Source organism: Panicum hallii, chromosome 2, assembly GCF_002211085.1.
Source record: "Panicum hallii strain FIL2 chromosome 2, PHallii_v3.1, whole genome shotgun sequence".
NCBI classification, from domain to species: Eukaryota; Viridiplantae; Streptophyta; class Magnoliopsida; order Poales; family Poaceae; genus Panicum; species Panicum hallii.
Window position 1 is genome coordinate 7,158,394 of NC_038043.1, and position 14,199 is coordinate 7,172,592.

At 43.9% G+C, this 14,199-nt stretch overlaps 1 protein-coding gene across 1 annotated transcript; it reads left to right on the plus strand.

The window, feature by feature from the left end:
* Positions 1-216: 216 nt before the first annotated feature.
* On the plus strand, positions 217-12,135 carry LOC112880829. The gene is made up of 4 exons (XM_025945575.1): positions 217-369; positions 8,513-8,884; positions 8,972-9,358; positions 12,124-12,135. Exons 1-4 carry the CDS (start codon positions 217-219, stop codon positions 12,133-12,135), a joined length of 924 nt encoding a protein of 307 aa, XP_025801360.1.
* Positions 12,136-14,199: the final 2,064 nt, after the last annotated feature.

Here is a 14,199-nt window from a genome sequence, read left to right on the forward strand (position 1 = left end):
GCTGCTCAAGGTCTGTCAATGGTGGCCGGAGGAAGAAGATAGGGGACAGGGAGAGGGAGAGGAAGGGAAGGAGGCGCATGGGGATGGAGATAAGGTCGCGGCGACGCAGGTGGCCGCGGTCGGGCGTGCCGTGCGCGAGGACGGCGAGCAGTGCCACAAGGACGGCCGGCCGTCGTCGTGGCACGCCGGAGTATTGAGACGCGCGACGTCGGCAGCATGGGCGCGGCGTGCAAGTGGGCGGGGGTCGTCATGGCGTTGCGCAGGCTCGTGCCCGGGCTGCCGCAGAGACCGGCGCGTGGCACGGCACAGAACGCCGACGAGCAGACACTCGCCGCGCGTCGAGCGGTCAGGGGCGTCGTACGGGAGCAGGTGAGATTTTTTTACCCGTTGATCCAAATTTGACTCAATTTTCAAGTTTAAACTTCGTCTAAACACATTTTCCAAACATCTAAAATAATCAGGTGTTACAATTTTCGCAAAACAGACAGGACTATGCTCAGAAATATGTACCAATATCAATATCAACCAGAAATTCGGGCCCGTATTCCGCATCGTAGTACTGTGGTTGATCTGGATTTTAGTTCATGCATTTAGTAGTTGTTGTATACAGGTAAACGTATGAAAAATTTTAAGCAACGTAGTTAAGATAAATCCATCGTTTCATTATTTTCGCATAAGTGTCATGGTCTCCCGCTGTTGCATTTGATATATATTTTGAGCATTCTATTATCGTGGCACTATTATTTATAAGTAGTATATTATTTTGGGTATCGAAATGGAGGAATGACATTTGTTGCTGCATTTATTATTGTGAAAAAAAGGATAAAATAATTTATTAGGGAGGGTGGAGCATAATTAGTCAGATACTTAATGTATTTGCGAAATCATGAGGCAATTAATGGACGTGATGTTTTCTAAGAAAGTAGTGGTTATATTAAAATATGCCGCGCCACTGTGGAGGTCGCAGGAGAAGCTATAGAAGAACCATAGTACAATAGATGGTATGTTGAATGAATTACGAAAATGCTTTGAATTTATAATTTTGTTATGTAGCAAAACTTTAGGTTTTAAAATTTTGAGCAATTTTTGTATTTGAAATTATTTTTTAGAAGCGTTTCGAATTTAAAATTTTACTATATTGTAAAGATGTAGATTTTGAAATTCTAAGCAACTTTTGTATTGATTATTCTTTTATTTAAAAACGTTTTGGTGTCCAAATTTTAGATACAACGGGTCGTATGTAAGTATTTGTGCAAACGAACTGTGAAAGTGTTTTGAATTTTAAAATTTACTCTACAATAAAGTTGTAGTTTTAAATTTTAGATCAATTTTTATATTGAATAACTTTTGGATCCAACGTGTTTTGGTGTTCAAATTTTATGTATACCATTGCTTGTGTAGAAATAACGAATGTAATGGGTTATGATTTGATTTAATTGAAATGCGAGGGTTTTTCTGAAAATTTTGCTAAGAGAGGATAAGGATGGTGTGTTGATTAAAAAAACTCAAGGTTTTATTTGAAAAGATTGCTAAACCTGGAAGGTTGGACTGCGGGTTGACTTTGGGAAAAGTTGAGGGCTTTTTCGAAAAATTCCCTGAGAGAGGAGGCGGACTGCAGGTTGATATTTATAAAGGCTGAGGGTTTTTCTGCAAAATGACCGGGAATCTAACATCCGGGCCGTCCACCCGGCCAATCGGACGGTTGGGAATTTGCCACAACGTGGCCACGCTGGTTGGCTCTCTTTTGGTGCATGAATCATATATAGAGATTTGGTTATAGAAATACAAATAGGCTGCTAACACCAGTTAGTGCTCAAAGCTGACGCAAGCGTCAGTTTAGCGAAGAAACGAAGTTATGACGTTGAATAGGGAAGTTCTGAAAAAAAAGCCTAAAGAAGAAAGAGGTAATGCACCAAATTCATTCAGTTCTCTCGTTTTCACGGCAAGGTAATCATGGTGACGGAGGCCGGAGCTGCTGTTCTCAAATGAGCAAGGCTCTGCTTTAGACTGCTGGCTACTTCGTAGCTATCTCGACATGCCTGTATATGGCTGTTATGTGTTTGCATGCTATTGAAAACTACGAGGATGCCCTTGCAATGGTCTGGAGGACGCAATGCACCAGCAAACAGACAGAGTGCACAATGATTAGGAAGTGTTTATGTTGTCTGTGACGAGTAGTAGCACTTCTTTGTTACCAAAACATGACTTAAAAGTTATTTATATAAAGGAGCTTTATTTTGAGTGTTTACAGTGGCACTCATTTTACTACAGATCCTGGAACTGGAGCTCTCCCAAATAGGGCATGAGAATAGAGATGACACACTGGATTGATTTGCTTGTGGCACACCAAAAGTACATATGCATGTAATTCTCTTGAACAAAGTGAGATGCATGCTGGCAGCAAGAATTAATTGCTAGACCATTTTAATCCGAGTACACTGTCCCAACAATGCATTATGTTAGGTGCTCACAAAAGTCACAGGTGGTATTGATTTTTGCATTTTTTTGTGTGCTCTCGCTATGTATACAAACGTCTCCAGGCAGAGCTCAAATAAGAAGATGGTCTCTACATATTTGTGTAAGACCAGGACAATACTACAGCCATCAGAGGATAACAGTAGTTAGAGAAAGCTCCAATTTAAGCATGTTTTAGGAGTTGGAGGCATTAGGAACGTACTGGATATATGCTGCTGCTACTTGATATCCATCAACAGCATGGATACAAACTTTGGCAGAGTAATCCATTACCTGACCTTCTTACCTTCTTGAGATCCTCATGGAAGCTTCCCTAGGACAGATAGTGATACTTGCAGATGGAAAGCTTGAGCAGGGGACAAGAAACAGAGGACACGCTGAAGGTTCTGTTTCAGCAGAGTAGTGATACAAGCTAGCTCTAAGGAATGGGTTAACTCCTATTACTTCAATACTGTTCATGATGTAGAAGTTAATGGAGTTTGTTATCTGATTAGTGAAAACTAGATAGGATGGTTTTCTTTGTTGAATCAGAAACTAAGATGCATGGTTAGACCTCCATATCCGTTTGTTTCTAGAAAGAAAACAAAAATCTAATGTACCACTTGCACCTCATTTGATGTTATCAGATGGGCACATCTATTTGGACACAGTCTATATATATATATATATATATTAGATCGAGACATGTGGATATATAATGTCCATCTTCATATCCGTTCATTATATTATTAGCTGCATCCCTAACACTGACATTTATATATATGCAAAATACGTCTCACTTTAGCTCATCTACATTCACGTTTTATGAATAAATCATATATATGAGCTAGAAGAGGAGCATTAGAGAGCACGGTAATCCTATTCATGCACGACATGTGTGATGAGGTTAGCTAGTATTAGAAAAAATAGGAGTTGGAGGCATCTGGAATTCCAAAAATGTTGAAGGTAGGCAGCTGCTAAGATAATCCCGAGACAAACACCATGCTAAAAGCTCGAGATCCACGGGAGTGTATAGTTCATCTCTGGTTTGTATAGTAACACTTCCTCAAGCATGATGGAGAACAGGCCGGTTCCTTTTTTGAGTGGCTATTTGGAAACCATTTTGCCTAGGTTTATCGCAATTTGCTGTATTATCCAAGTGATAGTGTTCATGCACCCCATTGGCCCATTCGAAATGACGCCTGTGCAGATGCCACGCCAAGATGATGCGGTTGTTGCTTGTCGTGTCCTTCCTCAAGTTGCTTTCTAGGTATGTTTTTGCTATTTTACTTCTTTAACCTTTATTGATGAGTGTTGTGATGTTTGTATAGGAGGAAACAGAACATCAAGTTTATTTTACACTACATTGTTGAGAAACAAATAAAACACTTAAGTGCCATGGAATATTGCACTATATTTTGGTGCTGTGAAGTTTGTGCCTTCAATGTCATAGAGTTGACTGAAATACACAGATCAATTGGCTAGTATGGCGAAATTAAAAGATAGACTGGCAGCACGCACAGGACAGAGGCGCAGCGAGAGGACAGAGGCAGCAGAACGTGTGGTCTAGGATCTGAAAACCTAAACTCGTGATACCATGTAGAATAATAGGATTGTTATATAATGGATTGATTTCATTGAGGCCTACACTGGTACATAGAGGGGTACATAACTTGGAGGGCAAGGAGCCTCTCCTACAGATATAGTAGGATACAGATACAATCCTAATCTACCTAATATAGAGATATTCCTAATATACTCTAATATGAAGCTAAGACATTTGTTACTTTCTTTTTTGAGCAGAGATTTGTTACTAAAAGTGTTTAGTGCTGCAATTTTGTTTCATTTGTTTTCTTCTTATAGATCTGTAATGAAACATAGTTTTTATTTTGAAGTTGGGGAATTAAAACCCTTCATATAAACAATATGTCAGGTGCTTGATCTTCTGCTAGAATATTCATAACATAAATATAGCACAAGATGTTACATGCTTTGATTCGATGCAAATAAATTGGATCAGATGCTTGTACTGCGGTGTCATTTTTCTACCTTTATTTTAGTACCTAACACTATAGTGAACTTCCATTTGCAAAGCAATTGAAATATGAATCTATATATTCATTCACTACTTTGTACATGACAGTATTTGCATTTGTTAACCTATTTGTTTCTAGTAAACTGGCACCGTTATTGACTACACAAAAGAAACTGTGTATATAACTAGCAAGGTGGCCCGAGCAAATAACGCGGGTACCTAGTTTTTTTCAATATTTAGACTTGTTTTTACTCCAAAGTAATAGATGCCATTATAATTGCTTTGTCCTAAAAGTACAGACACTGGTGCCATCTATATTTTTTCTACTGTCATATTCTATGGTGTTTTTTTACATGACTTAGGAGAGAAATGAATACCTTATATAGAAACATATCTTTTGATATTTACTGAAAGTAACTAAATATCTTAGATATTTATTTTTAATATGAATATTTTATTTTTAATTTTTACTGGCGATATATGATTTTTTCTTGAGTGTTTTAGTTACAGTGCATGATAAATTATTCCTAGTCTTTTAGAAAAAGACTTAGGTGGGTTGTTCAATATATACCGCTATAAGTAACAATATATTTTATTTTATTTTCCTTCAGTCACCCATTGATATAGCCTTATATACACATGCTCCCATATTATCATAGGTATAGCTATACCATGATCATGGAAGATGCACCCCTGACGGTGCACATCATTTCCTCTAGTCGAACCCTACCGTCATTTGCTATAGATTGCATGCATGTCAAACATTAATTTCCCTAGATGTTTTTTCTAGATCGCATCGGCACTCTACCGTGATTGCATCATCTTTTTGTCTCTATTAAATTTTTTAGATCTCAGCCATCAACTAATCACAATGCTTCTTATTATCGCTAGTGGTGATACCATACTTTTGTAATAGCAACAGTGTAGTCCACGTAGGTAATGCTCAACTCGGTGAATGGGTTGATATCATGTTGTGGCCGCACCATCATGCTATCATTGTCATGTCCCTGATTTTCATACCCTTGGCTCATTGGTTTCTAGATTGAAATTGGTTCTTAGCATTTGTGATTCTTTTTTCTACCTTTTGATTGTACAATTGTTCTCTATATGCTGCTATCGAGCTAAACTTATTTTTTACTAACAGAATATTATTTTTCTCCATGATAGTAATTACCCGGCCATTTTGTGATCCGACCCATGCTTATATTTTTCTCTATTTTCTTTTGATCATAGTTCCATGTAAGCTGCTACAATTAAGTTGTGCTTGTCTATGGCCGTCTTACTAATGTGGTCATGCCTCCAAATATTATTTCACAATACACATTGTTCAACTTTGGCAAATGTTTTCCTTCATTGCGCATCCATAACGCAATGACCATGCTAATGTGCAGGGCAAATGACCTACATAGACTCCAGCGTTAAAAAATAATTTAGAATTTATAATTTGAAGCTAAGGCAGTCAACAAATTTTCAGCATGTTTAAGCTTCAATTCCAAAAATTATGTACCCTTGAGGTGTGCCTCAGAAAAATGAAGGTTGTAATTAAGTCTTTTTTATCATTGGAAGCACGTACATGTGCCATAAGCATCGGGTAAAATCACGACTCGAGCATGTGAACCATCATTGCACCATGGTGATCTGCACTGCAGCTATCCATATAATCAGCTAGTTTGTAAGTTATACACCGTTAAGTACAACATGTGTTGCCTTCCATCAGTGCTGCTAGCGTTTGATTCACGTATGCTATGACAAAAATTGCTAGATATAGTCTAGTTTTCTCTGTGGGACACGATGCCGATTCAATCCGTCTAGCACAGGAGTCTGGTTTTCTCTCGGCCAGTTGAAGCTCTGGTTGAGGGCAGCTTTACAGGTCAGTGTTTGCTAGTCACATCCTGCAATTGCTTTCCGGTACCATGCTACTGCTATGCCTGATCGAATGTGGAGCACTCACTACACCACAACCATAAATTAACACCAGAGCATTATTCAACAAATTATTATGGAAAATCGTCAGTTGTTCAGGTTTGCCGAATTACTGTCTCTTAGTGAACACTACGCCAAAACAGCAAATAGGAGCAAGCAATCTGAGACAAGCCTCTAAGGGCACGTCTCAGATTACAGAAAGAGAGTCGCGCTAAAAATGCGGGCGCGGCGCTGCGTGGGGTGGGGGAGGGTAAGAGACAAATGCGAGACGTGCCGTGGAAGGGCACGTCTCCGATCATTTTGAGATCTGAGATGCGCCTTAACGTGGCTCGTCTCGCATTTATTCCCACCTCAATGCGCCGTGGGAGGGCTTGAAAGTAATGCGAGTCTCTCATAGTAATGCGAGACGAGCCTTAGTAAGGCGCGTCTCGCATTGATCCAGGGCCCTTTTGTGGCGTGGTGGGGCGCGTCAGTAGCGTACAATACAATTACGGTTTACGTTACGTATATGGAATCAATCCCTTAAAACCGAACGAACATTCCATTACATTGTCTCAAATACGAATAATGTCACAATACATTACAATGTCTAGGCTAAATCCAGCAATTATTATTACATCGACATCAATTATTACATAGATATTAAATCAGGCATTGGAGCTGGCATAGGAGCGCTAGCAGCTTGGCGAGCTGAATCAACGTCCTGCCCCCTGTAAGCGTTGTTGTTCCCCGAGCCACAGCAGTTTACGGTGACTGCACAGTCGTTGCAGGGGAGGCAGCCGCCGAAGCAGCTAAACAGCTTCCACAAGCTCGGAAATTTCATCCTGGACCAGCTCGTGTTTTGTGGGTTTGGTGAGACAATAGAAATCGATAGAGTACTACCACTAAAGCAAAGAAAGAAAAGCTTCCTCCGTGGGTTTCGTGGGTTTGATGCAGATTCAGGCAGAATGCGACGATTCCAACAAATACATGCAACAATGGGGGTACCCGTGTCGCAGATCTGCGGCTGCTGGTGGAGAAGCGCGGGGATGTTGGTGGTGAAGGGAGCTGTGGTCCCCGTGTCGCAGATCTGCGGCTGGTGGTGGAGAAGCCCGCTGGAGGAGGCGCCGCAGATCTGCCGGTGTCGACCGCCGTGGTCTCCGAAGCGGTGTAGTCCGGGAGCGCGGCGGTCTCGGAGGATGCGCCGAAAATGTTGATGCCGAGTGCCGCGGTCTCCGGCACGCTGGGGAGGGGGATTTTGGTGGTGGCGAGGTCCTCGGTCTCCGGGACGCTGGGGAGGGGGATTTCAGCCGTGGTCATCTCGTTCAGCAGTACATCTCGTGACTATAATTTTCTGTCGATAAATAGCCGGGACGCGTCTCACTTTACTTTACTGAGACAAATGGGAGACGCGCCACCGGAAAGCGCGTCTCAGATCGTGCAGATGGGAGACGCGCCATTGGATGGAACGTCTCAGATCATGCGGGCTCGAGTTCGACATCGGCCAGGCGCTCGGCGTCTCGCTTTACTTTACTGAGACAAATGGGAGACGCGCCGCTGGTAGGCGCGTCTCAGATCATGCAGATGGGAGACGCGCCATTGGATGGAACGTCTCAGATCATGCGGATGGGAGACGCGCCACTGGATGGCGCGTCTCAGATCATGGGCGTCTTGCATTTTTTCCCACCTCAGACAAGACCCGCCTGGGGGTCTGGAGGTCCGAACAAGCTGTCCGAACTTGCAGTCTGATACTTTGGTGGTGCGGCTGGGTGGATCTGGGGAAAGTGGTGCTGGCGGATGTGCGGCTTGGTGGATCTGCCGCGGCGGGCGGTGGAGATCTCGTGGGGAGCGTGTCGCGGCGGGCGGCTGGAGCACGATCGTGCCTCTTCTTGCTGTCGTGTGTCGCGGGGGCAGTGGCAAGGTACCTCCGACATGATATCGATTATTTTGGGCCAATAAAATTTAGCGCAACTCTAGATCTAAATGACCGTCGTACTTGATATTTTTTCTAGCACATGATATCATGTCATTTGCCATCTAACAATATTTGAACTTAAACACTAGTTGTGCATGGCCTCAAACTATGAGAATCCTAACATTTTGATTTCATATTCTATATAGATGTCGTATCGGCGTTGGATGTATGGTCCACGCCTTTGCAAGGAGTTTATGGATGGTGTTCAAGCCTTCATTAAGAACGCGAAGAAAGATATGGTGGACAATGGTATACAGTATCTTTATTGCCCATGCAAAAATTGCAAAAATGAGAAGCGATATCTTCAAGAGCACGTGTTGAAATCACACTTGATCAAACGTGGATTCATGGAGGATTATCGATGTTGGAATAAACACGGTGAAGAAGGACTTAATGAAGCAGAGAGTAGGGATTCCTATGTGGAGAGGGAGGTCGTCCATAGCGTTGTCGAAGAAGAGGACGACGATGTGGATGAGGCGGATATACTAGGGTTGAGCAATGCCGACATCATGGAACAGGTACTAATCAAACCCGGCCCCATAATAAAGCTTACAATTAGTATAATAAGGTCGTGCTAATATGACTTTTCATGTCTGGCTTGACAGGTTGATAACATAGAGGAGATGGTTTGCAATGCTGACAGACACGGCGACGATGAGTTCAAAGGAGGCGAATTCGGAAAGTACAAGAGGATGATCGAAGACTCTAAGAAACCTTTCTATCCTGGTTGTGGATTGAAATACTCAAGGCTATTTGCAATGGTGAAGCTTTTCCAGTTGAAAGCAATCCACGAATGGACTGATGGCAGTTTCAAAGAGTTGTTAGCACTCCTTAAGGACATGCTTCCACAAGGCAACACCGTCCCTGAGACCGTTTATGAGGCCAAACAGATTATCTGCCCGTTGGGATTGGAGGTGGAAAAGATCCATGCGTGCAAGAATGATTGCATTCTCTATCGTGGCTCGAATTATCAGGACCTTGAGAAGTGCCCTGTTTGTGGACTCGATCGATTCAACCGTAGAAAAGATGGTGGTGATGATGAGGACTGCAACAGAACAAAGGGCGGACCTAAAAAGGTGTTTTGGTACTTTCCAATTGTTCCACGATTGGTGCGCTGGTTTGCAAACAAAAAGGAGTCAGAATTGTTGCGATGGCACAAGGAGAAGCATAAGGTGGACGGGTTGATAAGACATCCTGCTGATGCCACACAATGGCGGAACATAGATTTGCGATATCCTAAATTTGCGGAAGATCCGAGGAATATTAGGATTGCAATGAGCACAGATGGCATGAACCCATTCATGAACAATAGCACACATAGCACCTGGCCAAATGTTCTGACGATATACAACCTTCCGCCTTGGTTGTGTAACAAACGGAAGTACATTATGCTGTCGGGCTTGATACCGGGGCCACATCAACCTGGGAATGACATCGACACTTATTTCAGTCCTTTGGTTGACGATCTGAAGTTGCTGTGGTGTAAAGGAGTGGAGGTCTGGGATGAGTACAAGCGTGAGTACTTTCAGCTTCGAGCCATTTTGTTCGCGACTATCAGTGACTCTCCAGCGGCACGGAACTTATCCGGACAGAGCAAGAAAGTAGGTTGCGGGTGCCCACATTATTTGAGAGAGACAGACTCTGAGTACTTGAGTGAGTCAAAAAAAATAGTGTACATGGGACATAGACGCTACCTTGGAATGAAACACCCGTTCCGGAACATGTGTGATCACTTTAACGGTAAGGCCGAGAAGAGGCGTCCTCCACCGCATTTCTCAGGTCATGATGTCTATGAAATGGTTAAGAATGTCCATGTTGTCCTCGGTAAGCGGAAAGGAGAGAAGAAAGGCAAGAAGGGCAAGAAGGTCGTTGTTGAAGAAGATGACATGTGGAAGAAGCAGTCGATTTTCTGGGAGCTACCGTATTGGAAGGACTTAGACGTCCGTCACTCTATTGATGTGATGCACATGGAGAAGAATGTCTGTGAGAGCCTTCTCGGCACATTGCTTAACATGGACGGAAAAACGAAAGATCACGCACATGCACGAGCTGATCTGAAGAAAATGAAAATTAGAGAAGAGTTGTGGCTCAATGATGACTCCGTTAAAGGAATGGAGCTGCCCACATCATGCATCACCCTTTCGAAGAATGAGAAGAAGGAGTTTTGCGAGTTCTTGAAAAGTGTGAAAGTTCCAACTGGCTACTCAACCAACGTCTCGAAGCTTGTATCAATGCCTGATCTAAAGCTATCTCCCGGCATAAAGTCTCATGATTACCATGTATTGCTGACGCAGATGATTGCCGTAGGAATTCGGAATATCCTACCGGTCAATGTTCGGGAGGCTATTATGAACCTTTGCTTTTTCTTTAATTCAATTGGTCAAAAGGTTCTAAGTGAAGAAGATCTTGAGTCATTGGAAAAGAAGCACTATGAAACTTTGTGCGTTCTTGAGATGTATTTTCCACCTGCCTTCTTCGATATCAGCCTTCATTTCACGGGCCATCTTATCAAGGAGATAAAGCTACTTGGTCCTGTGTTCCTTCACCAGATGTATGCGTACGAGAGATTCAACGGCATCTTGAAGTCGCTAGTAAGAAATCGAGCTTTCCCCGAGGGCAGCATGGTACAAGGATATTGTACAGAGGAAGCCATTGAGTGGGCCCTAAACTACGCTGACCCGAGTAACCCGGTTGGTGTCCCCAAGTCTCGTCATGAGGGGAGGCTCACAGGCACGGGGACGATCGGGAAGAAGGCTATAATTCCAGGTCGAGATTTATTTCATAGGGCTCATTTCCACGTGTTGCAACAAATGGACATTGTGTCTGAGTACTTTGATGAGCACAAGGAGCTGTTGCTTAGAGAGAATCCTCTATACAGTGAATCATGGTTAGCAAAGGAACACATGAACAAATTCTGTGGTTGGCTCCGGAATCGAATTTCACGATCAGATACTCCTATAAGTGAACAACTCAAAATTTTGGCTCTTGGTCCTATATTCACCGTTATGACATACCAAGGGTATGACATAAATGGATACACGTTCTACACCGAACGACAAGATAAGAAAAGCATGTATCAGAATAGTGGTGTACGTGTTGATGCTTACGATGTTAACGGAGAGGACAAAACTGCGTACTATGGTCAAATACAAGAGATATGGGAGCTTGACTTTCACGGTTTTAAAATTGCTCTTTTCCGTTGCAATTGGGTTGATGCAAATAGAGGTGTACAAAAAGACAAGTACGGGTTCGTTAGTATCAATCTTAGCCGTCACGGATACAAGACGGACCCTTTCGTCCTCGCACAACATGTGGCTCAAGTGTTCTATGTTTCTGACACAACAAACAAAAGACTCAAGGTGGTTATACCTGGAAAACGGCGAATCGTCGGTGTTGAGAATGCGGTCGAGGAGGAAGAGTTTGATCAGTTTGATGAGATACCTCCTTTCGCCACCTCAATGATCAAGCCAAGAATACCATCGGCCAACGAAACTCCCTACTTGCGCAACGACCATAAAGAAAAAGTCAAGAATTTCAAAAAACCTAGGGAACAACGGAAAGTAGCAAAATGATTGGGCACACAATGTATATTAATTGTTCCTTTGTCAAGTAGGCGAATTGTGTGACTTTAATTGTTCCTTTGTGAAATATGGTAATTGTGTGACTTTAATTGTGCCTTTGTGAGATATGATAATGTGTAAATATTTGTGAAGTACGAATTCATATTTGTGAGATATGAATATGTGTGAATTTTCAGTTCCAGAACTGAACCATTCAGTTCTGAAACTGAACAAATACAGGCAACCATGAAAGGCGAGACGAGCGTTACCTAAGGCTCATCGCTCATTATTATATGAGCGACGCGCCATAGGTAACAAACGTCGCGCATTCCCTATGGCAGGAGCATGTCAAGAACACTTGCGCATTCCCACGCGCGCCTGATCCGGCAACCAGTTAGTCAAAGGAGAGACGCGCGTTACCTACGGCGTGTCGCGCATTGCGATATGCGCGACGCGCCGTAGCTAATGCGCGTCGCGCATGGTGAGCTGTGATTTTGTGGGTGCATTCTCTGATTCATCCATGATAACAATCTGTGACCTTTAAGTATGTGGGTTTCAAATATAAAATCACATAATTGATATCCAACATAAACTCTATGACTTTTTTTAATTTGGCTTAGCCTTTTAATTTGGATAAGTATTTTGTATAACTTTTTCTTAAGTAACATGCAAACTTTTAAGCTTTGATTCTGATGGAAGTTACACATAATTATGGGAACACTTGTGCCTAAAGAGAGAAAACAAAAAAAAGTTACCCCCGGTTGGGGTCCGGGCCCACCGGGCTCAACCCGCAGGGTACCACGAACAGATTGAACGGGTTCGACCCGCAGGGAGCCCTCGGGCCCCAGACCCACACCGCAAGCATGGGCAAAGAGAGGACACAACGGCTCAAACGTACATGTATCGTAATTTCGAAACGGCAAGGACCGCCCAACCTTATAAGCTGGACGCACTCGCCTTGCGTTGCGCGAGGTGGGACAAAATACCCTCCCCACGCGCGCCTGATCCGGCAACCAGCTAGTGGGCATCAAAGGCGAGACGCGCGTTTCCTACGGCGCGTCGCGCATATCGAAATGCGCGACGAGCCTTATATAACACGGGTCACGCATATCGAAATGCGCGACGAGCCGTAGGTAACGCGCGTCGCGCATGGTGATGCGCGACGCGCCTTAGGCACGGGAGCACGTCGCGCATTTAGAACGCGCCCCTCGGCCTTCTTGGGACTTAGGTCAAATTTTCAAATCGTTCACACCCGTTCTCTGCTCCCCGCCGCCGCGCCGTCCTCTCGCGCCGCCCGTCGTCCTTGAGCCACACCGTCGCTCCCTCGCGGCCGTCGTCCCCGGCCCCGCAGCGCCGCTCCGCGCTATCGGCGCCCCCCGGGCCCGAGCTCCCGTTCCCGCGAGTGCCGCCGCCGTCGAGCCTTCCCCGAGCCGTCGCGCCGTCGTCCCCGGCCCCGCAGCGCCGCCCCAAGCCACCGTAGCGTCGTCCACTGCCGCCGTAGGTGAGCTTTCCCCCTTTCTAATTAGTCCGTGTTCATATATTTAAAAAAATGGAGATTACTTTGCGAGAATATGTATCACTAAAGCATTAAGCATGTCTAGGCCTAGGTATGGGATTCATGCGGTTACTCTATGGTTGTATCTGATTCGGAGCGTTTACTCTATGGTTGTATCTGTTTGTTTTTCTTTCTCGTGTAGCACGATGTCCAGTGGTCCGGACAGTGTGCAGCAACCTACAGATGACAGAGCATCATCAGGACGGCCGGCACGGTCACAGTCAGGAGCTAGCACGTCTGGTGCTGGCAGAAAGAAAAGGTCACAGACAACGTGGCCATCAGATGTGAAAAGTTGTGGCCGGCTCAATTCTGAGGCAGCACCCGAAGACACGTCAATCATGGTGAGATTAGGACGGGTTTGTGGCCTCACTGCCCGGCAAAGGGTGCCACTCACCTTGGAACATTTCGATGACTTGTCTTGGGACGACAAAAAGAGAATATTCGAAAACAATATTCAACCCTATGTTGAATATCCGATAGAGTTGCACGATAAGGCTACGAAGCATGCTATGAAGATCATCTCTAAAGCCTGGAGGAGCTACAAGAACAAGTAAAATGTTGTCACTTACTATTGTCATTTACTAATTTTTTCATTATCCTACTGTCACTTATACAGATTTATTGTTTTGTCGTGCAGGCTTTTAAAGTGTTGGAAGAAGAAAGAGAACCCTTTTGACAAGTATGCGGACTTGACCAAAGAAGCCTGGGACGAGCTTGT